Source organism: Oncorhynchus mykiss, chromosome 20 (genome assembly GCF_057628025.1).
Source record: "Oncorhynchus mykiss isolate SJ-2025 chromosome 20, ASM5762802v1, whole genome shotgun sequence".
Classification (NCBI taxonomy): Eukaryota; Metazoa; Chordata; class Actinopteri; order Salmoniformes; family Salmonidae; genus Oncorhynchus; species Oncorhynchus mykiss.
Genome location: NC_143041.1, coordinates 19554045 through 19577545, shown reverse-complemented (window position 1 = coordinate 19577545; position 23501 = coordinate 19554045). Strand labels below are relative to the sequence as shown.

The 23501-nt window shown below is 43.8% G+C and overlaps 1 protein-coding gene across 1 annotated transcript in view; it reads left to right on the top strand.

The window, feature by feature from the left end:
- Positions 1-6272: 6272 nt before the first annotated feature.
- LOC110499037 (rho GTPase-activating protein 22-like) overlaps positions 6273-23501 on the top strand; it is a 34651-nt gene continuing 17422 nt past the window's right edge. Inside the window, exons 1-3 of the mRNA XM_021575868.3 lie at positions 6273-6753; positions 16505-16704; positions 18176-18263. Of these exons, the coding sequence (XP_021431543.3) occupies positions 6711-6753; positions 16505-16704; positions 18176-18263 (331 nt within the window). The 5' untranslated portion in view covers positions 6273-6710. The remainder of the gene's footprint in view (positions 6754-16504; positions 16705-18175; positions 18264-23501) is intronic.

Genomic DNA, 23501 nt, shown 5'->3' with positions numbered 1-23501 from the left:
CTCATTCAAGGTTTTTCTTTATTTTTACTATTATTCTACATTGTAGAATAATAGTGAAGACATGAAAACTATGAAATAACACATATGGAATCATGTTGTAACCAAAAAAGTGTTAAACACATCAAAAATATATTCATATTTGAGATTCTTCAAAGTAGCCATCCTTTGACTTGATGACAGCTTTGCACACTCTTAGCATTCTCTCAACCAGCTTCACCTGGAATGCTTTTCAATTAACAGGTGTCTTGTTAAAAGTTAATTTGTTGATTTTTTTTCCCTTTATAATGCGTTTGAGACAATCAGTTGTGTTGAGACAAGGTAGGGGTAGTATACAGAAGATTGCCCTATTTGGTAAAAGACCAAGTCCATATTACGGTAAGAACAGCTCAAATAAGCAAAGAGAAACGACCGTCCGTCATCAATAATTTTTTACGTTTCTTCAAGTGCAGTTGCAGAAGCCATCAAGCGCAATGATGAAACTGGCTCTCACGATAGCCACAGGAAAGGTAGACCTAGAGTTACCTCTGTTGCAGAGGATAAGTTAAATCGAGTTAACTGCACCTCAGATTGCAGTCCAAATAAATGCTTCACTGAGTTCATGTAACAGACACATCTCAACATCAACTGTTCAGTAGTGACTGCGTGAATCAGGCCTTTGTGGTCAAATTGCTGCAAATAAACCGCTACTAAAGGACACCAATAATAATAAGAAACTTGATTGGGCCAAGAAACACGAGCAATGGACATTAGACCAGTGAAAATCTATCCTTTGGTCTGATGAGTCCAAGTTTGAGATATTCGGTTCCAACTGCCGTCTCTATGTGAGATGCAGAGTAGGCGAACGGATGATCTCTGCATGTGTGGTTCCCACCATGAAGCATGGAGGAGGAGGTGTGATGGTGCGGGGTTGCTTTGCTGGTGACACTGTCTGTGATTTATTTAGAATTCAAGGCACACTTAACCAGCATGGCCACCACAGCATTCTGCACCGATACACCATCCCATCTGGTTTGCGCTTAATGGGACTATAATTACATTTTCAACAGGAGAATGACCCAAAACACACCTCCAGGCTGTGTAAGGGTGACTTTACCAAGAAGGAGAGTGATGGAGAGCAGAATCAGATGACCTGGCCTCCACAATCACCTGACCTCAACCAAATTGAGATGGTTGGGATGAGTTGGACTGCAGAGTGAAGGAAAAGCAGCCAACAAGTGCTCAGCATATGTGGGAACTCCTTCATAATTTCAGGTGAAGCTGGTTGAGAGAATGCCAAGCGTATGCAAAGTTGTCATCAAGGTGGCTACTTTGAAGAATCTAAAATTTGAAATAATAATATAACACATTTTTTGGTTACTACAATATTCCATATGGGTTACTTCATAGTTGTGATGTCTTCACTATTATTCTACAATGTAGAACATAGTAAAAATAAAGAACAACCCTTGAATGAGTAGGTGTGTCCAAACTTTTGACTGGTAATGTATATAAATTATATATACGGTACATTTCAACATTTTGGGGTCACTTAGAAATGTTCTTGTTTTCCATGAAAGCGTACATGAAATGAGTTGCAAAATGAATAGGAAATCAAGTCAAGACGTTGACAAGGTTATAAATAAGGATTTTTAATTGAAATAATAATTGAGTCCTTCAGACTTTTCTTTCATCAAAGAATCCTCCGTTTGCATCAATTACAGCCTTGCAGACCTTTGGCATTCTAGTTGTCAATTTGTTGAGGTAATCTGAAGAGATTTCACCCCATGCTTCCTGAAGCACCTCCCACAAGTTGGATTGGCTTGGTGGGCACTTCTTATGTACCATACGGTCAAGCTGCTCCCACAACAACTCAATAGGGTTGAGATCCGGTGACTGTGCTGGCCACTCCATTACAGACAAAATACCAGCTGACTGCTTCTTCCCTAAATAGTTCTTGCATAGTTTGGAGCTGTGTTTGGGGTCATTGTCCTGTCATAGGAGGAAATTGGCTCCAATTAAAATGGAGTGATAACCTTCCTTCTTCAAGATCCCTTTTATCCTGTACAAATCTCCCACTTTACCACCACCAAAGCACCCCCAGACCATCACATTGCTCCACTGTGCTTGACAGTTGGCATCAAGCACTCCTTCGGCATCTTTTAATTTTTTATGTATCTCACAAATGTTTTTCTTTGTGATCCAAACACCTCAAACTTAGATTCATCCATCCACTTTTTTCCAATCTTCCTCTGTCCAGTGTCTGTGTTCTTTTCATTGTTAAACTTTCCTTTTTATTGGCCGGTCTGAGATATGGCTTTTTCTTTGCCTAAACAGCCAGCCTCCCGGAGTCTCCTCTCCACTGTTGACATTGAGACTGGTGTTTTGCAGGTACTATTTAATGAAGCTGCTATGTATACAGTGGGGCAAAAACGTATTTAGTCAGCCACCAATTGTGCAAGTTCTCCCACTTAAAAAGATGAGAGAGGCCTGTAATTTTCATCATAGGTACACTTCAACTATGACAGACAAAATGAGAAAAAAAATCCAGAATATCACATTGTAGGATTTTTTATGAATTTATTTGCAAATTATGGTGGAAAATAAGTATTTGGTCACCTACAAACAAGCAAGATTTCTGACTCTCACAAACCTGTAACTTCTTCTTTAAGAGGCTCCTCTGTCCTCCACTCGTTACCTGTATTAATGGCACCTGTTTGAACTTGTTATCAGTATAAAATACACCTGTCCACAACCTCAAACAGTCACATTCTAAACTCCACTATGGCCAAGACCAAAGAGCTGTCAAAGGACACCAGAAACAAAATTGTAGACCTGCACCAGGCTGGGAAGACTGAATCTGCAATAGGTAAGCAGCTTGGTTTGAAGAAATCAACTGTGGGAGCAATTATTAGGAAATGGAAGACATACAAGACCACTGATAATCTCCCTCGATCTGGGGCTCCACGCAAGATCTCACCCCGTGGGGTCAAAATGATCACAAGAACGGTGAGCAAAAATCCCAGAACCACACAGGGGGACCTAGTGAATGACCTACAGAGAGCTGGGACCAAAGTAACAAAGCCTACCATCAGTAACACACTACGCCACCAGGGACTCAAATCCTGCAGTGCCAGACGTGTCCCCCTGCTTAAGCCAGTACATGTCCAGGCCTGTCTGAAGTTTGTAAGAGAGCATTTGGATGATCCAGAAGAAGATTGGGAGAATGTCATATGGTCAGATGAAACCAAAATATAACTTTTTGGTAAAAACTCAACTCGTCGTGTTTGGAGGACAAAGAATGCTGAGTTGCATCCAAAGAACACCATACCTACTGTGAAGCATGGGGGTGGAAACATCATGCTTTGGGGCTGTTTTTCTGCAAAGGGACCAGGACGACTGATCCGTGTAAAGGAAAGAATGAATGGGGCCATGTATCGTGAGTGAAAACCTCCTTCCATCAGCAAGGGCATTGAAGATGAAACGTGGCTGGGTCTTTCAACATGACAATGATACCGAACACACCGCCCGGGCAACGAAGGAGTGGCTTCGTAAGAAGCATTTCAAGGTCCTGGAGTGGCCTAGCCAGTCTCCAGATCTCAACCCCATAGAAAATCTTTGGAGGGAGTTGAAAGTCTGTGTTGCCCAGCAACAACCCCAAAACATCACTGCTCTAGAGGAGATCTGCATGGAGGAATGGGCCAAAATACCAGCAACAGTGTGTGAAAACCTTGTGAAGACTTACAGAAAACGTTTGACCTCTGTCATTGCCAACAAAGGGTATATGACAAAGTATTGAGATAAACTTTTGTTATTGACCAAATACTTATTTTCCACCATAATATGCAAATAAATTCATTAAAAATCCTACAATGTGATTTTCAGGATTTTTTTTCTAATTTTGTCTGTCATAGTTGAAGTGTACCTATGATGAAAATTAGAGGCCTCTCTCATCTTTTTAAGTGGGAGAACTTGCACAATTGGTGGCTGACTAAATACTTTTTTGCCCCACTGTGTGTATATATATATATATATATATATACACACACACAATATATATACACACACAAAAAAAAATGTATAGGGGATTATATTGATGGAAGCCAAAATCTGTCTGCAATATTAAATCCCCAATTTAAAAAAAATCAAAATAATACATCCCATTGGTTGAGACAGAGGAAAGTGATAATTGCAAAGTGAGCCCATAGGTTAAACAGCAAGCGTGCGGAATGTGCGTTATTGCGCCGTGCTTATAGGCTAAATGTAATTTGGTGAAAGACATTCTACACATGGCTACTAGGAAAGAGGAGAAGAACGAAACGCTGTGATGTTGATTATACATTTGTATTCATTCCCAGTTTGCCTGTACAATACAGGATTAAGATTGAATCCTACTACACCGGCTCTGATGCTCATTGGGTGTGGCAAGGCTTTAAAGCTATTATGGACTACAAAGGGAAATCCAGACACAAGCTGCCCAGTGACACTAGCCTACCAGGCAAGCAATACTGAAGCATGCACAAGAGCACCAGCTGTTCTGGATGCCTGTGTGATAACGCTCTCGGTAGCTGATGTGAGCAAGACCTTTAATGATTACTGGCCCGTAGCACTCACGTCGATAACCATGAAGTGCTTTGAAAGGCTGGTCATGGCTCACATCAACAGCATCCTCTCGCATACCCTAGACTCACTCCAATTCGCATACCGCCCCAACAGATCCACAGATGATGCAATCTCTATCGCACACCACACTGCCCTTTCCCACCTGGACATAAGGAACACCTATGTGAGAATGCTGTTCATTGACTACAGCTCAGCGTTTAACACCATAGTGCCCTCAAAACTCATCACTAAGCTAAGGACCCTGGGTCTAAACACCTTCTTCAACTGGATCCTGGACTTCCTGACTGGCCGCCCCCAGGTGGTATGGGTAGGCAACAACACGTCTGCCACGCTGACCCTCAACACTGGGGCCCCTCAGGGGTGTGTACTTAGTCTCCTCCTGTACTCCCTGTTTACCCACGACTGCGTGGCCAAACATGACTCCAACACCATCCTTAAGTTTGCTAATGACACAACAGTGGTAGGCCTGATCTCCGGCAAGGATGAGACAGCCCATAGGGAGGAGGTCAGAAAACTGGCAGTGTGGTGCCAGGACAACAACCTCTCCCTCATTGTGAGCAATACAAAGGAGCTGATCGTGGACTACAGGAAAAGGCAGGCCGAACAAGCCCCCATTAACATCAACAGGGCTGTAGTGGAGCGTATCGAGAGTATCAAGTTCCTTGGTGTCCACATCACCCACAAACTAACATGGTCCAAACACACCAAGACAGTCGTGAAGAGGGCACGACAAACCTTTCCCCCTCAGGAGACTGAACATATTTGGCATGTGTCCCCAGACCCTCAAAAAGTTCTACAGCTGCACCATCGAGAGCATCCTGACCGGTTGCATCACCGCCTGGTATGGCAACTGCTCGGCATCTGACCGTAAGGCGCTACAGAGGGTAGTGCGAATGGCCCAGTACATCACTAGGGCCAACCTTCCTGCAATCGAGGACCTATATAATAGGCGGTGTCAGAGGAAAGCCCATAAAATTGTCAGAGACTCCAGTCACCCAAGTCATAGACTGTTTTCTCTGCTACTGCACGGCAAGCGGTACCAGAGCGTCAAGTCTAGGACCAAAAGGCTCCTTAACTGCTGAACAATTAATCAAATGGCCATCTGACTATTACATTGACCCCCCCACATTTTGTTTTGTGCACTGCTGCTACCCGCTGTTTATTATCTATGCATTGTCACTTCACCCCTACCTACATGTACAAATTTCCCCAACTAACGTGTACCCCTGCACAGTGACTCGGTACCGGTACCCCCTGTATATAGCCTAGTTTTTCATTTGTATTTTTTACTTTCGTTTATTTGGTAAATCATTTCTTAAATATTCTTGAACTGCACTGTTGGTTAAGGGCTTGGCTTGTAAGTAAGCATTTCACGGTGAGGTCTACGCTTGTTGTATTCAGCGCATTTGACAAATAAAGTTTGATTTGATCTGTATAACAGGAAACAGAGTGAATTATGCTATGCTACTTGATGAAGTTAAACAATCATTCAGACTAGCCTTCCTGGTTGATCTTTCGTAAATGACGTAGTGAGGAAGAGGTAGACACCAGTGAGAGAAACAGAAGGAAAAGGAAGAACACAGGCAGAGGAAGAAAAAGCTAGAAAGAGAGAAACATTAGTGAAAAAGAGAGAAACACACGGCTTTAACCAATTAAGCGGGTAGCTCCCAGCCATAGAGAGAGAAAGTGACAGGGATATAGCAGCTCTCCTTCTTGTGTGTTTCAGCCCCATTGAACCTGCGATGGGAAGGACATTCTAATCGCGTTTACCGGTCGGTGTGGTATAGTAGTAGTGGGATGAGATCCACCCTCCCTCCCCCTTACCCACCAGCGTGGTCTCCCCGGCGATGAATAATGTAGAAGGGAGGGGTGGAGGCCACTGAGCGTGTGCAAGGAGAAGGGATCCCTCCCCCTTCAGCCCCAGCCCCCTAGCCTGCAGCTGCTGCTGGTGCTGCCTATTACAGAAGGTCAGTGGGAGAGAGAAGAGAATAGAGGGCAGACAGGAGAGGATGGTGTGTTGAGAACGAGGGATAGAGAGAGAAAAACGAGAGGGGTGGGGTGCCGGACGGACGAATGAACATGCTGAGAGGGGAAAGTGTCGTCCTCCAGCGATGACAGCAATGCTGAGTCCCAAGATCAGACAGACCAAGAGAGGTGAGCGAGCTGAGAGCGATGTATTTTTCTCTACCACTACTATCGACCCACACTACTGCTATATAGTGTATGTGAATGGAGCACATGGGTGGTACACATAGATCGTTCTACTATGATGCTGTCAATGACATCATCATCATCTCCTGCTTTATCTTGATGATGCTGACCAGATGCTTGTCTGTCAGTTGCTGCTTTTGATGTTTGCGACATTAGCACGAGAATGTGAATGACAAAATGATGCAGGTGTGAGAAGATTTCATGAGAGTTAATATGAAATGATGGAACAGGACTGATATAGAGAGGTCCCTTTGCAATCCGTATTCTCTTATTCTCTCTAAAATGAGATCAAATTGAGAGCGTATAAGAAACAAGATGGATTAATTAATTCATTAAAAGATATAAAAAATAAAATGGATTCAATTAGGTTTGTGGTTCTAAGATAGGCACATTCTCTGCATAGCTTTTGTAATTGGTACGTAAAAATGGCTTATTTTTATTCATTCAACAAAACACATGAATAAATACCATTTTCGAAGTCCTGGTCCATTTAAATATATTTCCTGGTCCATGGTAATCTCTTTAAATAGCCCACATCTCAGCTGTTTCACTCTCCCCATCATCATGCCTTTGAAGTACATTACCATGGTTTTGGGGTGAGATAGCCCACTACTGTAGTATACTACACAGCATTGACAGTAGTATTACTGACAGATGAGCTACAGGCACAGTAGTAGACACACATACATACTATGCAACAGAATATACAGCATAGATACAGTACACACTAGGGCTAGGAATTGCCAGGGACTTCACGATACAATATTATCATGATACTTAGGTGCCGATATGATATGTGCTGCGATTCTCACGATTGCGATTCAATACTGCAATTTTACTGCAATTTGATGTTCCAAACATATTGCTCACTGTACAAGAGAGAGCATGGAAATAAAAGTGCTGAAAACATGTTGGCTCACTATTTAAAAAGAAGATGGAGAACAAGGTATAGGATGAAAAATACCAGAGTTCTGGCACAGGGACAGCCGGCTAGCACTAGCTAGCACTACCTCGGAGTAGTATTGATATAAAATCGTCCAAAATGATATTGCGATATGTAACTTTAATCCCTTTTCCCCCCCACATCACTAGAACACACACACACACCAGCATAGCAGTGTTACACCTCACTGCAGCTGAACATCGCGGCACAGTACTCACCCCCTCCCCTCCCCCTCCGCCTAATCCGAGTGACGCCTACTACAGTTTCTTAGGCAAACTCTCCACTGATTCTCAATGGGTTAATACATTCATCAGCAGCAGATAGAGTCCGTGGAAATGATCCAGTGATGCACCTGTAGCTCCATCACCTTCTTCCCATGCATCATAAATCACACAGCAACCATATTAATTAAATGGAATTTCCCAAATGGATTCCGTGCTTGGAGAAAAGAGCCAGGTCATTTATCCTGTGGCTGATAAGTCTACGCAATGTGACAGGTTAATGGATAGCTATTCTCTGGTTTTCGAGGACTATACAGCCATACCATGTGATGATGAATCCACATCTCAAAAGTTCATGAAGACCAGTGACTGGATATAGGCTATAGCAGGTACTGCAGGATTTTGTTCCAACTTGGCACCTCACCTGACCAATTGAGCTGATTGCTCAACACACCTGGTCTTCTAAGGTCGGTTAAATTAGAACACGAAGGGCCTGCAGCACACCAGGTCCAGGGTTGCCTACCTCCAGGCTATAGTATGTGTGTGTGCAATGAAATCATGCAGTAGTTGTTTCTCTATGGTCATAATGACTACCTCTGGATGAGGTTTCACCCACTTTGAAACAAGACAATATCCTATGGATTAGAGACATATGCGCCATATTCTAGTAGCAGCACATTGGACCATGCTAAATAGACAAGTTAAATAGAGCACGTCTCCTTAGGTGGCGTGATCATTCTTTCAGACATGAGCTCATTGATTGATGGTATTAGTAAAGCTGGTACGCAATATACATTACTCGTGATGAACATCCTTGGCAGACTATTCTCTAGGGTCAGGGAGTACATGCCATATACAATGAGGAGGAGGACCACCAATCTACTACATCTTTCATTGAAGATCACTATAAATCATATGGAGGAGAATAGTATGTTTGGGTTAGAATCTCAGAGCGACTGTGAGGGCGAACCATCCATTTACTTAACTATAAACATACAAAGAAATACTCTGAATGCGCACTTCGTAGCGAAATGAATTGCTAGTATTTTGTGTAAACGCAACAGTCCCAATGTTGTTTCTACGACTACTTACAGACTGGAAGAGACCACATTTTAGCTACACCCATGACAACACAGGGAATCAAATCAAATGTTATTTGTCACATGTGCCGATTTTCAACTTGTGTAGACTTTAATGTGAAATGAGTCACTGATAGGAGAAATGGCTCAGTGTACCCTTGGCCTACACACACACACACACACACACACACACACACACACACACACACACACACACACACACACACACACACACACACACACACACACCGACTCAGATAATTGGGCAGTGTATTCCAATGCACCCATGGATTGCAACATCTGATGCAAACTACATTACACGTATAGAAAAACAATATGTGCTATCTAGATGCTCCCCACAGGAGAACCCTTTGAAGAACCCTTTTTGGTTCCAGGTATAACTTTTTGGGGTTCCATGTAGGACCCTTTCTACAGAGGGTTCTACCTAGAACGAAGAAGGGTTCTCCTATGGCAGTGGTTCCCAAACTTTTATAGTCCCGTACCCCTTCAAACATTCAACCTCCAGCTGTGTACCCCCTCTAGCATCCAGGGTCAGCGCACTCTTAAATGTTGTTTTTCCCGTCATTGTAACCCTGCACACTATACGATACATTTATTAAACATAAAAATGAGTGTGAGTTTTTGTCACAACCCGACTTGTGGGAGGTGACAAAGAGCTCTTATAGGACCAGTTCACAAATAATAATGAATATTTTTGCTCTTTCTTTAACCATCTTACGTATTAAACCATATTTGTTCATTGAAAATTATGATTTTTTATTTACTTAACTAGGCAAGTCAGTTAAGAACAAATTGTTATTTACAATGACAGCCTAGGAACAGTGGGTTAACTGCCTTGTTCAGGGGTAGAGCAACAGATTTTTACCTTACCAGCTCAGGGATTTGTTCTAGCAACCTCTCGGTTTCTGGTCCAATGCTCTAACCACTAGGCTACCTGCCACCCCAATGAATAACTCACCACAGGTTAATGAGAAGGGTGTGCTTGAAAGGATGCACATAACTCTTAATAGCGCGATTTGCCAAGGCCGGATACTCTGAGCGCAGCTCAATTAAGAAATCTGGCACTTGCTTCTGATTAAATTAAATTCCCACAGAACCGCTTGTTGCAATTTCGACGAGGCTCTCTTGTTCAGATATTGGTAAGTGGACTGGAGGCAAGTCATGAAAGGGATAACGAATCCAGTTGTTTGTGTCATCCGTATCGGGAAAGTACCTTCGTAATTGCGCAGCCAACTCACTCAAGTGCTTTGCTGTATCACATTTGACATTGTCCGTCAGCTTGAGTTAATTTACACACAAAAAAATCATACAATGATGGAAAGACCTGCGTGTTGTTCTTGTTAATGCAGACAGAGAAGAGCTCCAACTTCTTAATCATAGCCTCAATTTTGTCTCACACAATGAATATAGTTGCGGAGAGTCCGTGTAATCTTACATTCAGATCATTCAGGCGAGAAAAAACATCCCCCAGAGAGGCCAGTTGTGTGAGAAACTTGTCATCATGTAAGCGGTCAGACAAGTGAAATTTATGGTCAGTAAAGAAAACTTTAAGCTTGTCTCTCAATTAAAAAAAACGTGTCAATACTTTGCACCTTGATAACCAGCGCACTTCTGTATGTTGTAAAAGCGTTACATGGTCGCTGCCCATATCATTGCATAGTGCAGAAAATACACGAGAGTTCAGGTGCCTTGTTAAACAAAGTTAACCATTTAAACGTCTTTCAAGCTGTCAGGCATTCCCTTGGCAGCAAGAGACTCTCGGTGGATGCTGCAGTGTACTCAAGTGGCATCGGGAGCAACTGCTTGCACGCGTGTTACCGCTCCACTATGTCTCCCTGTCATGGCTTTTGCGTACCAGTACAGATACCAACATGAGCAGCAGCTACACTTGGCTACATATGGACCGTTAGTGGAATTCCAGCGAGAGAGTAACGGTTAATGTGATTGGATGTTAATTATTTGACTAGGCTACCTGTATTTGACATTGTGTTGTGATTTTGCTGAACACTAGATGGTTTAATGTTATTTTTGGCAGTGAAACGAGGCTACTCAGGCGAGAAAAAAACCTAATCCAAATGTATAGCCCCATTGGAAAATATACATGGACACATGGAAACTGGAAAACAAGACTCATGACGCTTCCCCCAAATGTCTGTTTAGAGACCCCACAACACCACGCTGTGTTATGTCTGAAACACCACTGAGGAAATACATCTGGCTGGAATGACAGAATAATGAATAGAGTACTGAAAGGCTTTGTCATTCTCGTTTCATTTAAGACGATATTTGAGATCTCACAATACACCAATTGCGACATTAAATCAAAAGAGCTCAAACGAGTCTCTACCGACCATGCTTATGGCCAAACCAAATTAAGTCAAATCAAATTGTATTGGTCACATACACATGGTTAGCAGATGTTAACGCAAGTGTAGCGAAATGCTTGTGCTTCTAACAAATTCACAATGACTACCTCATACACACAAATGTAAAGGGATGAATAAGAATATGTACATATAAATATATGGATGAGCGATGGCCGTGCAGCATAGGCAAGATGCAGTAGATGGTATGGTGGTAGATGGAATACAGTATATGCATATGGGATGAGTAATGTAGCATATGTAGACATTATTAAAGTGGTGTTATTTAAAGTGACTAGCAATACCTTTATTAAATCCATTTATTAAATATATTAAAGTGGCCAGAGATTTGAGTGGTTGTTGTTCTTGACAATCTTTTTGGTCTTCCTGTGATATTGGGTGCTGTAGGTGTCCTGGAGGGAAGGTAGTTTGCCCCCAGTGATGTGTTGTGCAGACCGCACCACAGTTGCCATACCAGGTGGGGATACAGCCTGACAGGATGCTCTCAATTGTGCATCTGTAAAAGTTTGTGAGTGTTTTAGGTGACAAGCCAAATTTCTTCAGCCTCCTGAGGTTGAAGAGGCGCTGTTGCGCCTTCTTCACCACGCTGTCTGTGTGGGTGGGCCATTTCAGTTTGTCCGTGATGTGTATGCCAAGGAACTTAAAACTTTCCACCTTCTCCACTATTGTCCCGTCGATGTGGATGCGGGGGTGCTCCCACCGCAGTTTCCTGAAGTCCACAATCATCTCTGTTGTTTTGTTGATGTTGAGTGAGAGGTTGTTTTCCTGACACCACACTCCGAGGGCCCTCACCTCCTCCCTGTAGGCCGTCTCGTCATTGTTGGTAATCAAGCCTACCACTGTAGTGTCGCCTGCAAACTTGTTGATTGAGTTGAAGGCGTGCATGGCCACACAGTCATGGGTGAACAAGGAGTACAGGACAGGGCTGAGAACGCACTCTTGTGGGGCCCCAGTGTTGAGGATCAGCGGGGTGGAGATGTTGTTTCCTACTCTCACCACCTGGGGGCGGCCCGTCAAAAAGTTCAGGACTAAGTTGCACAGGGTGGGGTCGAGACCCAGGGTCTCGAGGTTAATGACGAGTTTGAAGGGTACTATGGTGTTAAATGCTGAGCTGTAGTCAATGAACAGCATTCTTACATAGCTATTCCTCTTGTCCAGATGGGATAGGGCAGTGTGCAGTGTGATGACGATTGCGTCGTCTGTGGACCTACTGGTGCGGTAAGCAAATTGAAGTGGGTCTAGGGTATCAGGTAGGGTGGAGGTGATATGTTCCTTGACTAGTCTCTCAAAGCACTTCACGATGACAGAAGTGAGTGCAACGGAGCGATAGTCATTTAGTTAAGTTACCTTAGCTTTCTTGGGAACAGGAACAATGGTGGACATCTTGAAGCATGTGGGCACAGCAGACTGGGATAGGGATTGATTGAATATGTCCGTAAACACATCAGCCAGCTGGTCTGCACATGCTCTGAGGACGCGGCTAAGGATGCCATCCCAGGCCAGGGTTAACACGTTTACATTTTTCACTCATGTTGACCGCGGTGACGGAGAGCCCACAGGCTTTGGTAGCGGGCCGTGTCAGTGGCACTGTATTATCCTCAAAGCGAGCAAAGAAGTTGTTTAATTTGTCTGGGAGCAAGACGTCGATGTCTGCGACAGGGCTGGTTTTCTTATTGTAATCCGCGATTGAGTGTAGACACTGCCACATACGTCTCATGTTTGACCCGTTGAATTGTAACTCTACTTTGGCTCTATACTGACGCTTTGCTTGTTTGATTGCCTTCCGGAGGGAATATCTACACTGTTTGTATTCGGTCATGTTTCCAGTCACCTTGCCATGATTAAAAGCGGTGGTTTGCACTTTCACCGAGTCAGCATATACGTCAATGTTGTTGTCTGATGTTACCTGGAACATATCCCAGTCCACGTGATTGCTTCAATCTTGAAGCGTGGAAACCGATTGGTCACACACCTCCAGGACGGATGTGTGTTAGGGATGAATGGCGTGAAACCGGTTACCGCCCAAAACACTCCCTTTTCCCGGGATAAATAACTGTGAGAAGCCAGTGAATTATAATAAACTATTTATATGAACAGCATGGTGTAAAATGAAACTGTTAAATTGTATTCAATGTTTAAACTGTCTTCTCTACGGTGTCTGTATGATGAATCATCAACGCTCAACAGACAGACATCTCAGTATGGAGCGCAGTTCAAGATGCATGTAGACCTATCATCTCATTATGGCATCATTTATTATTTTTAGGCCAACATCTGCTGCCGCATAGTCTATTCTACAGTAATATAAAGACTGAATGCGGGTCTAATTTACCCATCTCCATCTGGCTTTTGGGGGTCACTCCGTTCAAATTGCATCCAAAATTGATAAAGCTGTTCTAGATTGATATATAGCCCAATATATGGATGTCCTAGCCTACCTCTTTCAGGTGATACATTCAATTTAGTATTAGCTTTATATTTAGCTAATTAATGATGGGTCAAGCATAATAAGCTTCTAACTTAGAGCCTCTGTCTCTTGTGCAATACGCACCTGTGCTCCTTAAAAAAATTAGGAGTCCCATGAAGGAAAAGCTAGACTAGAATAGCTTGCTGGACATACTGGTTTTTTTTGCATTTTTTTTTAATACCAATACACTATTTGAAAAGGGATGCAAGCGCTTGTTTGCTGAATGTTAAATACAGCAGCCTATAGAACTCGGGTAGTTTGAAAGAAGAGCGAGTAGTGAGACGGCAGTAGGCTATAGCAGCTATTTCTGCAGACCCATAACCTTTCAATCTTCCTGAAGAGAAGTGAAAGTCTTTTGCATCTTATATTATTCAAGGATGTCATTAGAATGATGCAGTTAAGGACGACAAAACTCATTTAATTTACTGTTGAACGCAAGGAAGGAATGAACGACAAAGAGAGAAAGAGGAGCTATGCTAATAACATTAGGGAAAATACAATATTATGAAAGGTATTTTTGCGTCAGCCAACTAATTATACAAATAGGCCCTATTATATTTCAAAATTAAAGTCAAATTCGCTAGCCAAAACTTTGTAGGTCTCATGTGCTGCACCAGAATGGCATGTTCACTCCCTGCTTTATCGTGGTTTGAATGTTGTGCGTCATTCAAGTCAATATAATACAGTGTAATACAGTGCAGTACAGTAATATAGCTCACAATCCAGAAGATCAGCCTACTGAAGCTAGTTTCGTTTATTTACCCAGGAGAGCATAGAGCTAGCTACATCTATGGGCTTTGACATTTTTCTGTCATGCAAAATGTGCAGTAGCCTATAGGCCTATCATATATTGGATAATGGCACAATCTAGGCTTACAAAATGTATTTCATGTGTGGCTCATCGGGCTCAGGTAGCACCAGGCTTGAATTTATCGATCAAAGCTTTAGGCGCTTTTATAATGCTTTTGAATGACACTTTTGGGTTTTGGCGGGAAGAACTGGGTTAGCCACTCAGAAAAGGGATTTATTCTCGGGATGGAACATTTGTAAAATAGCCGGGGAAATTTTCAACACTAGTGCGTGTACAGTATGTAATTACTCTAATGAGGCTTCCAGGCAAGCACACGGGGCTGTGATTGAGTGGGGCCAGCAGAGCACCCAGAAACAGGGATGGAGGTAGAGAGAGATGGACGGACAGTTGTCGACGGAGACAGAGCGAGAGAGAGCGAAATGGTTCATGTGATATATGGCGGCCCCTGCTCCTCTGATGAGTGTAACCCATTAGGAAGGGAGCCAGGCAGGCAGCCATGGCAGTAGGAACAGAGGGGGACAATGACGGCTAGGTTACGGTGGCCATGCTATGTTGTGTCTGGTGCTGGGGGCAAGGAGCCGCAGCCCAACCCATAACCACAGAGTATAATAAACAATGACTGTAAATGTAGGTTTGATTTGAAATTGGATTTGATTCGAAATGAATGGACAGTTAGAACTATGAATTAATGCCAATAAAACATGGTGAGTGAGGCCAGGGAGGTGTTGGGAACTGTCTTTCCAGGGTGTCTGCATCATAGCCATACTACAGCGTTTCCCCATCCTTAGGGTCGGGAGTTCTCCGGGAGAAGAAAGGGAGAATAAGAGAGAAAAAAGGGGAAGAATAAACATTGATTTTCATCCTCCCTCCCCCCTCTAAGCTGAGCAATGATCCTGAGTGTGTCACACAGGAGGTCCAGCAGAGAGGATGTCTGCAGGATTGATTCCTATAAATTATACATGATCATCAAATTGCTTGTCTTGTTTGCCTTTGCCGCTGTTTGGCTCTGTGGGAGGTGTTGCTGAGTGGCTATTCTCTCAGGACGGTCAGGTCTCTAGAAGCTGAAATCAGTTTTTTTTGTTTATTTTGTCAAATGTCACGATTAATGCATGGACTAGTAAAGACCAGATTTGACTTTCTGCACAGGCTGTACTGTTTTAAGTAATCTTGCGTGTGTCCTGTATCAAGCTAATTTCATGAATTGCATTGCGTAAAGGACAGACTGGAACTGATACGGGGACCGTGTGTGAATTCAGAGCCTCCAGACATAGGAAGCCTATAAACTGCATCTGAAACAGTCCTTGACTGAGCTCACGTTACACTAAAACCCAGAGTCAATCCCAGGAGGTCTTATTATCACAGTTCAAACTGGTTCCTGGTTCTGTTGGTCTGCCAGAACAGACAATAACTCTCTTCCAGTGGCTTTAAATTAATTGCTTAGATCACCTGAGGCCTTTCCTCTCTTCCCTGTGCCGGGTGAGTCTCCAGCCACCTCTACCCAGGGGAGGAAGGGGGGCCTCAGCCTCAGCTCCAGGGCAGGACGTGGTGCGTGTGGTGTCTGCCTCACCATGGCAACCCTAGAGCTGACACACACTATGTGTATGTGCCTGTCTCACTGTCTGTCTCCCCCTCTGCCTGTCTCCCTGCCTGCCTGCCTGCCTGTCTCCCTCCCTGCCTGTCTCCCTCCATGCCTGTCTCCCGCTCTGCCCGTCTCCCTCCCTGCTTATGTGTGTATTTGTATTCATGTGTGTATGTCTCGACTCTCCAGCCCGGTCCAAGAGCATGGTGATGGGGGATGTGTCCCGGGGCCCATGCCGGCCATCCTCCCCCAGTCTCCAGGAGGGGGCTCTGAAGGCTGGCTGGCTGAAGAAACAGAGGAGCATCATGAAGAACTGGCAGCTAAAATGGTTTGTCCTGCGCTCCGACCAGCTCTACTTCTACAAAGACGAGGAGGAGACCAAGCCACAGGTACTGAACATTCACACCTAAGCTCTTCTTCAGTTCATTGCAGAGGTTCGCTGAAGTCCTTTATTCGGTTTAATGTGGGACTTTCGCTATAGTAGCTACTGTGGCTAGTTCAGATCCTCTCCAATAATACTTTGCTGTGGTTTTTTTCATCCGTTGCTTAGAAAAAATAGGTCAAATGAATTGTCTATATCACCACCTAGCATGGATAGATAACATTGCCATCGTGCCCTGCCGAGAAGGAAAATCAGGATGAAACATAGTTCTGATACCGTCGCTCAATTTTGGTCATGACATTTTGGCATGGCCATGAAAGAGCTATGCGGTAATCAGGCAGACAGTTGTTTCAGGACCACCACACAGCATCAAGCCAGGAAAGGGTAATGAAGTGATCCAACAAAAGACAGCAGGTGGTAGTCGGTGGCCCAAAGCTTCCAGTGTTCAGTGATCATCTTCTTACATTCCCGGGCCTGATATCCGAGCACCTCCATTGATTTCCACAGGCGTTCCCACTTGACTGCTGCCCTTTTAAATGCATACCTGTCTCCCCAACACACACACCATTGAGTTCTTTCAGGCTGGAGAAGCTCTGCATTAAGGCCTGGCTGAATGACTGAAGGGTTTGATAGGCACCTTTTAATCACAGGCCGTCAATAGTCATCCAGCCAGTATTGATTTCCCCACACACACACACACACACACACACACACACACACACACACCCGCCCCTCCCTGCGCGGTAACCAGGATGTGTGTGAAAGTGTCAATCTGTCCGCTTTTTCCCCCATCTAATCAATAGAAATTGGAGCAGGGGGCTGTGTAAGCAATTCACACAGCAAGGTCTCGCACTGAGATGAAAGGAAATGATAACTGAAGGAAGGGAATTTGCATTTAGGCAATCTACAGACATTTTTTTATCATGTAGAGCAGGCCATTAAGGAATGGCTTGGTGTTTAGAGCCACAAAGGTTGCTACAAGACATCTCCAGAAGGGAGAATAATCTCAGATTTTGAGTTCCGTCTTAACTCTCCTCAGTCATTTGTCCCCATCCATATTCAAGGCACGTTGGGAGCTCTGCTGGGCTGCTAGCCCTGCCCTGACATGCTACCAATTTGTTGCCATGGCGACTACTGTGGACAGCTTGATCTCTGGTTTGGCAGATCCCATCCTGTTTGATGAGGGATGATGAGGGATGCTGCCAGACTGGTAGAATGAGACCGGCTTTCCTTCTGAGTAGTCTCTAAAGGAACAGGCCTCGATGACGTTGTTTAATTACTATTGATCTCCATTCAGTAATCTGTACACCTTCATCCTGAAAGAGATGAAAGATATATATATATATATATATATATATAGAGAGAGATCTTCTGTCTATTTTTTATCAATGTTTGTGATTTAAACGATTAGAGTTTAATCTCACTGAGGTATTGTTAATATTTGGTTTTTGAATGGATTCTGTGTTTGTTTATTCCAGGGCTGCATACCTCTGCAGGGCTGTCAGGTGAACGAGCTCACCGCCAACCCAGAAGAACCAGGGAGACATATTTTTGAAATCATTCCAGGTGAGATAATCCATCAACACCACAGCCTCTCCTCCTTTAGCAGAAAATACATGTGTTGCCAGTCAGGCACATGTCTGACTCAAGATTTTATGAGGAGGATATTTAGCGTATTGCAGTTTCCTCAATACCACACTGAGCCAGCAGGGAGCAATGCTGATGTTTCACAATGGAGACTGGAGATGCAGAGCACAGACGCCATACTGACTGGTAGATAAACTTGCACGCAACACACTGCAATTACACTGTGTACAAAACATTAGGAACACCTTCCTAATATTAAGTTGCACCCCCTTTTTCCCTCAGAACAATTAGGCGGGACATGGACTCTACAAGGTATCGGAAGCGTTCCACAGGGATGCTGGCCCATGTTGACTTCTATGCTTCCCGCAGTTGTGTAAAATTGGCGCTATGTCCTTTGGATGGTGGATCATAATTCATACACACGGGAAACTGTTGAGTGTGAAAAACCTAGCAGTGTTGCAATTCTTGACTCACTCAAACCGGTGCGCATGGTACCTACTACCACTCACCCCCTGAATGGCACACACAATCCATGTCTCAATTGTCTTAAGGCTTAAAATCTTTCTTTAATCTGTCTCCTCCCCTTCATCTACACTGACTGAAGTGAATTTAGCAGGTGGCATCAATAGGGGATCATTACGTTCCCCTTGATTCACCTGGTCAGTCGATGTCATGGAAACAGCAGTATATCACCCCCTAAGAATTGCATCCCTGTGGATGTTAATCTCTTTCGTGACAAAATCTCCAAACCAAGACTTCAGAATCAGAACTAATCACTGAGAATGCTTTGATGCATCAGTATGGATTCCAGCTCCTTGGTGAATGACATTTTAATACAGGGAAGAGAGAAAAGGGAATATTCTAATCTTGCCCAGGCATACTGACCCCAATAGCTGGTTCTCATGACTATCTTTTTTAAGGTTGACATCTATGTAAACGTAACCAGTGTGAAAGGGTTAGCTTGTTAGCGGTGCGCACGAGTAGCATTTAAATAGTTGACGTCACTCACTCCGAAACCTTGAATTAGTTGCTTCCCTTGCTCTGCAAGGACTGCATATTTTGCGGAGCGATAGGTAATGATGCTTTGCGTGCGACTGTCGTCGAAGTGTTCAGAGGTTCCCTGGATTGAGCCCAGGTTGGGGGCGAAGGAGAGGGACGGAAGCAATACTGTTACATGTACACGGACAATACGCAGCTTTGCCCGGGGACGAGTGTGCTGGAAAGACCATACGCAGTCAACTCTTCACGTAGATATTGCAGCAGAGTGTGACCCCAATCAGCCTTTACTGGCTACGTGTGGATGAGCTCGGCAGGCAGCACACAGGCTGTCAAGGTCATTTCTGAAGACCATTTAAACAGTGGGACAGCAAGAACACAATGGAAAGGGGACTGCATTTCAATCGGAGCTGTGCACTTTAGAAGTCTCTCACTCTCAAACCCAACTCAGCCCATACATGCTCATTAGAAGATATTCAATTCTCAGGCCCTTGAGAGAAACTAGGTGGGTTTTTTTTTCTTCTCCCTCTTGCTTTCTCTCTTACTCTGCTTAAATGAATGCTTTTCGCTTCTCAGCCTTGAAATGAACAACCACTGAGTGCTCAGATTGACTATGGCGTTACGATAAAGATCCACTCTGGCAATGGGGTTGGGAAACAAATATTACTGTAAGGCTTCAACAGAGGTGCGGGGAAGCTTCCTGTGTACTTCTGGCAATAGGTCAAGAGGGGCCACTGCATTCACCCACATCACCCAAAATGTCTCCATATGGAGTCAGATCCACTCTGGACCGATGGTCCGGTCCTCATTCATACTATCCATTTCAGAATCGGTTTCGGGCAAAGAGCAGTGCCTGCAATTCATTGGCCCATTTGGGCTTTTGACTGTGCCATCTAGGGTGTTAGAGAGCCTCTGAGGTTACTGTCTGCATAATTCTCCTAGCACTTTTGAGAAATGACTCTGAGCATCTTTTGCCTTCTGTTACCACATCACGTCATCCTTTCAGAGTAGGGCTGCGCAATTGTTCTAATTCACATCGAAATTGCAACATTGACACATTGACATCCACGTTTATAGCTTACTCAGTTGTTTTCCCCCTCTTATAGCTGTTTCCTACACACACCAAACCCCGCCACCTGTCGCTCAAGTGGTGCAGTTCATCGTCCTAGCTGTTAGATCTACTATAAGTTTGCATGCGGTTCTGTTAAGTCAAATGCAGTCAAGAGATTGTAACAAACAAGAACAATGCTGCTTTCCACTTAGTTTTTTATTTAATCATTCTATTGCTATGATTCCAACAGTTTGCCTAAGTGTTTAGATCTGTATCGCAGGTGAAATCGCAATATTTGGTTAAAAAAATGCTATTCGATTTTTTTGGCCCGTATCGTTCAGCCCTATTTCAGAGTAAGGCTAGGCACTAGGGTGTTCCTGGGTCTCAGTTCACAGATTCTCTCTATGCATGACCTCTGCCAATAAACGTCCTTGCGGGTTGTGTTTGATGTGGACACTTTAAGGTCCTTGCCCTGTCCAAATGAAAGAGAAGCGAAGGCCCCTGCAAATTGGCATTAACTCATCAAGGGTACAAATATGCCTAGCTTGATTTTTTTCTCCTCCAAAATTTGGCAAGAGATGATGCATTGATACATGATACATCTACACTCATTTCCTCAGGAACATCTATGGTGATAGATCCTGTATGACCAAATTAACCTATCTGATAGCACCTTTTATATCCTCATATCCAAGACTACAATTAAACTGTTTAGGGAGCCCTCACACATTTTAAAGGTAAAATATCCTGCTTCCTTTCCCTCTAATATCCTTGGGACCAAGAAAGCAATGAACCAAAACGTAGCCAAATCCAACAACCCTTTTCAATATCCTTTAAACTGAAGTAGCTATGTGGCTATTACTGAAAGCCTATCAGAGTAAGGAAACAGTTATAATAATCTGTGCTTTTTAAATGCACTCTGTGCTTTAAGGGGATACTCAAGGCCAAGCTTCCTTTTGTGTTGGTCTCTAGCCATACAACCAGCTGGGAAACAACAGCCTGTAAAGGATGGTGCACACACACACACACACACACACACAAGCCTGGGTAAACAAGACAATTTCAGCTAATTAATTATTGTAGGCTACTTGTTTAGCCAGTGCAAACACACACACACACACACACACAGACACACACACACACACTTGGAGCCTGTCCCCTACCCCCAGCACCAGTCCAAGCCTTGCAGAAAAGCTCAGCCTTATAAAGAAGAGCTGTTTGCTAGAAGGGAATACAGCTCTAGACAAAGAACAGTGGTCCTGTCTTTCTAGGCTTGCACAACTTTTGATTAGCTAGTTGTCAGTTCATTGCCTATAAAGCACCCCACTGGCTCAGAACAATGAATGGGGGTACTAAAAAGATCTTAGTATACCATATGAAACTACTTTCTAGTGCCCTCTGACATTTGCATATTACCCTGTGGCACTAGCAGTAGAAAAGCGTGTGATCTTGTTTACCTGAGTAATGTGACCCAGGTTGAAAAAGTCAACAATATTCATGCATGCCTCCCTTTCATCTGAGCTTCATTGTGGGCTCTCCTTACCTGATATGCATAAACTGTCAGTAACTACAACAATGGCTCACTTCATGACCCCAGACAGTGTTTCAAAAGAAAATAATGGAAAGTAGCTAAAGCGCTGTTTTGTCTATGTCTATGGACAGCATGCTGGAATTTGTGATGGAGGATCTATAGATCTATAGATGGGTCTTGCGGTGACCTTTAGGCTAGCAACAAACCTACACACATCACTCTTTCTGGTCACTTAAAGCAAAGGGAAAACACAGAGGCCTACTGTAAAAATGGGTGAGTAGGACAAGCTAGCCAACAGCAGAGTGTGATCCAACAACATGATTACAATGATCAAATTGTATTGGTCACATACACATGGTTAGCAGATGTTAACGCGAGTGTAGCGAAATGCTTGATGCTTCTAGTTCCGACAGTGCAGTAATATCTAACAAGTAATCTAACAATTCCACAACAACTACCTAATACACACAAATCCAAAGCGATGGAATAAGAATACGTATATATAAATATATGGATGAGCGATGGCCGAGCGGCATAGGCAAGATGCAATAGATGGTATAAGGTACAGTATATACATATGAGATGAGTCATGTAAGATATCTAAACATTATTGAAGTGGCATTATTCGAAGTGACTAGTTGTAAGGATCGACGCCGGAGATGAGAAGCAGGTAAGGGGAGTCAAACATTTAATCGGGATCAAACATGAAACAAGACAGGAACAGTGTCAGCACACGGCTATACAAGGATATATGGACATTAATGTAGAAGCAGGGAACAGAGTGGGGAACCAGACAGGTATAGGGAAGGTAATGACAGAGGTGATTGAGTCCAGGACAGTCCAATAACCACTGATGCGCGTGACGGGGGAAAGGCAGGTGTGTGTAATGATAATGGCAGGAGTGCGCAATGCTGGGGAGCCTGGCGCCCTCGAGCGGCAGGGGAGAAGAGCGGGAGCAGGTGTGACACTAGTGATCTATATATTAAAGCGGCCAATGATTTGAGTCTGTATGTAGGCAGAAGCCTCTCTGTGTTAGTGATGGCTGTTTAACAGTCCGATGACCTTAAGATAGAAGCTGTTTTTCAGTCTCTCGGTCCCAGCTTTGATGCACCTGTACTGACCTCGCCTTCTGGATGGTAGCGGGGTGAACAGGCAGTGGCTAGGGTGGTTGTTGTCCTTGATGATCTTTTTGGCCTTCCTGTAACATTGGGTCCTGTAGGTGTCGTGGAAGGCAGGTAGTTTGCCCCCGGTGATGAGTTGTGCAGACCGCATCACCCTCTGGAGAGCCTTGCAGTTGTGGATGGTGGAGTTGCCGTACCAGGTGGTGATACAGCCTGACAGGATGCTCTCAATTGTGCATCTGTAAAAGTTTGTGAGGGTTTTAGGTGACAAGCCAAATTTCTTCAGCCTTCTTCTCCACTACTGTCCCTTCGATGTGGATAGGGCTGCTCCCTCTTCTGTTTCCTGAAGTCCACAATCATCTCCTTTGTTTTGTTGATGTTGAGTGAGAGGTTGTTTTCCTGACACCACACTCTGAGTGCCCTCACCTCCTCCCTGTAGGCTGTCTCGTCATTGTTGGTAATCAAGCCCACTACTGTTGTGTCATCTGCAAACTTGATGATTAAGTTTGAGGCGTGCA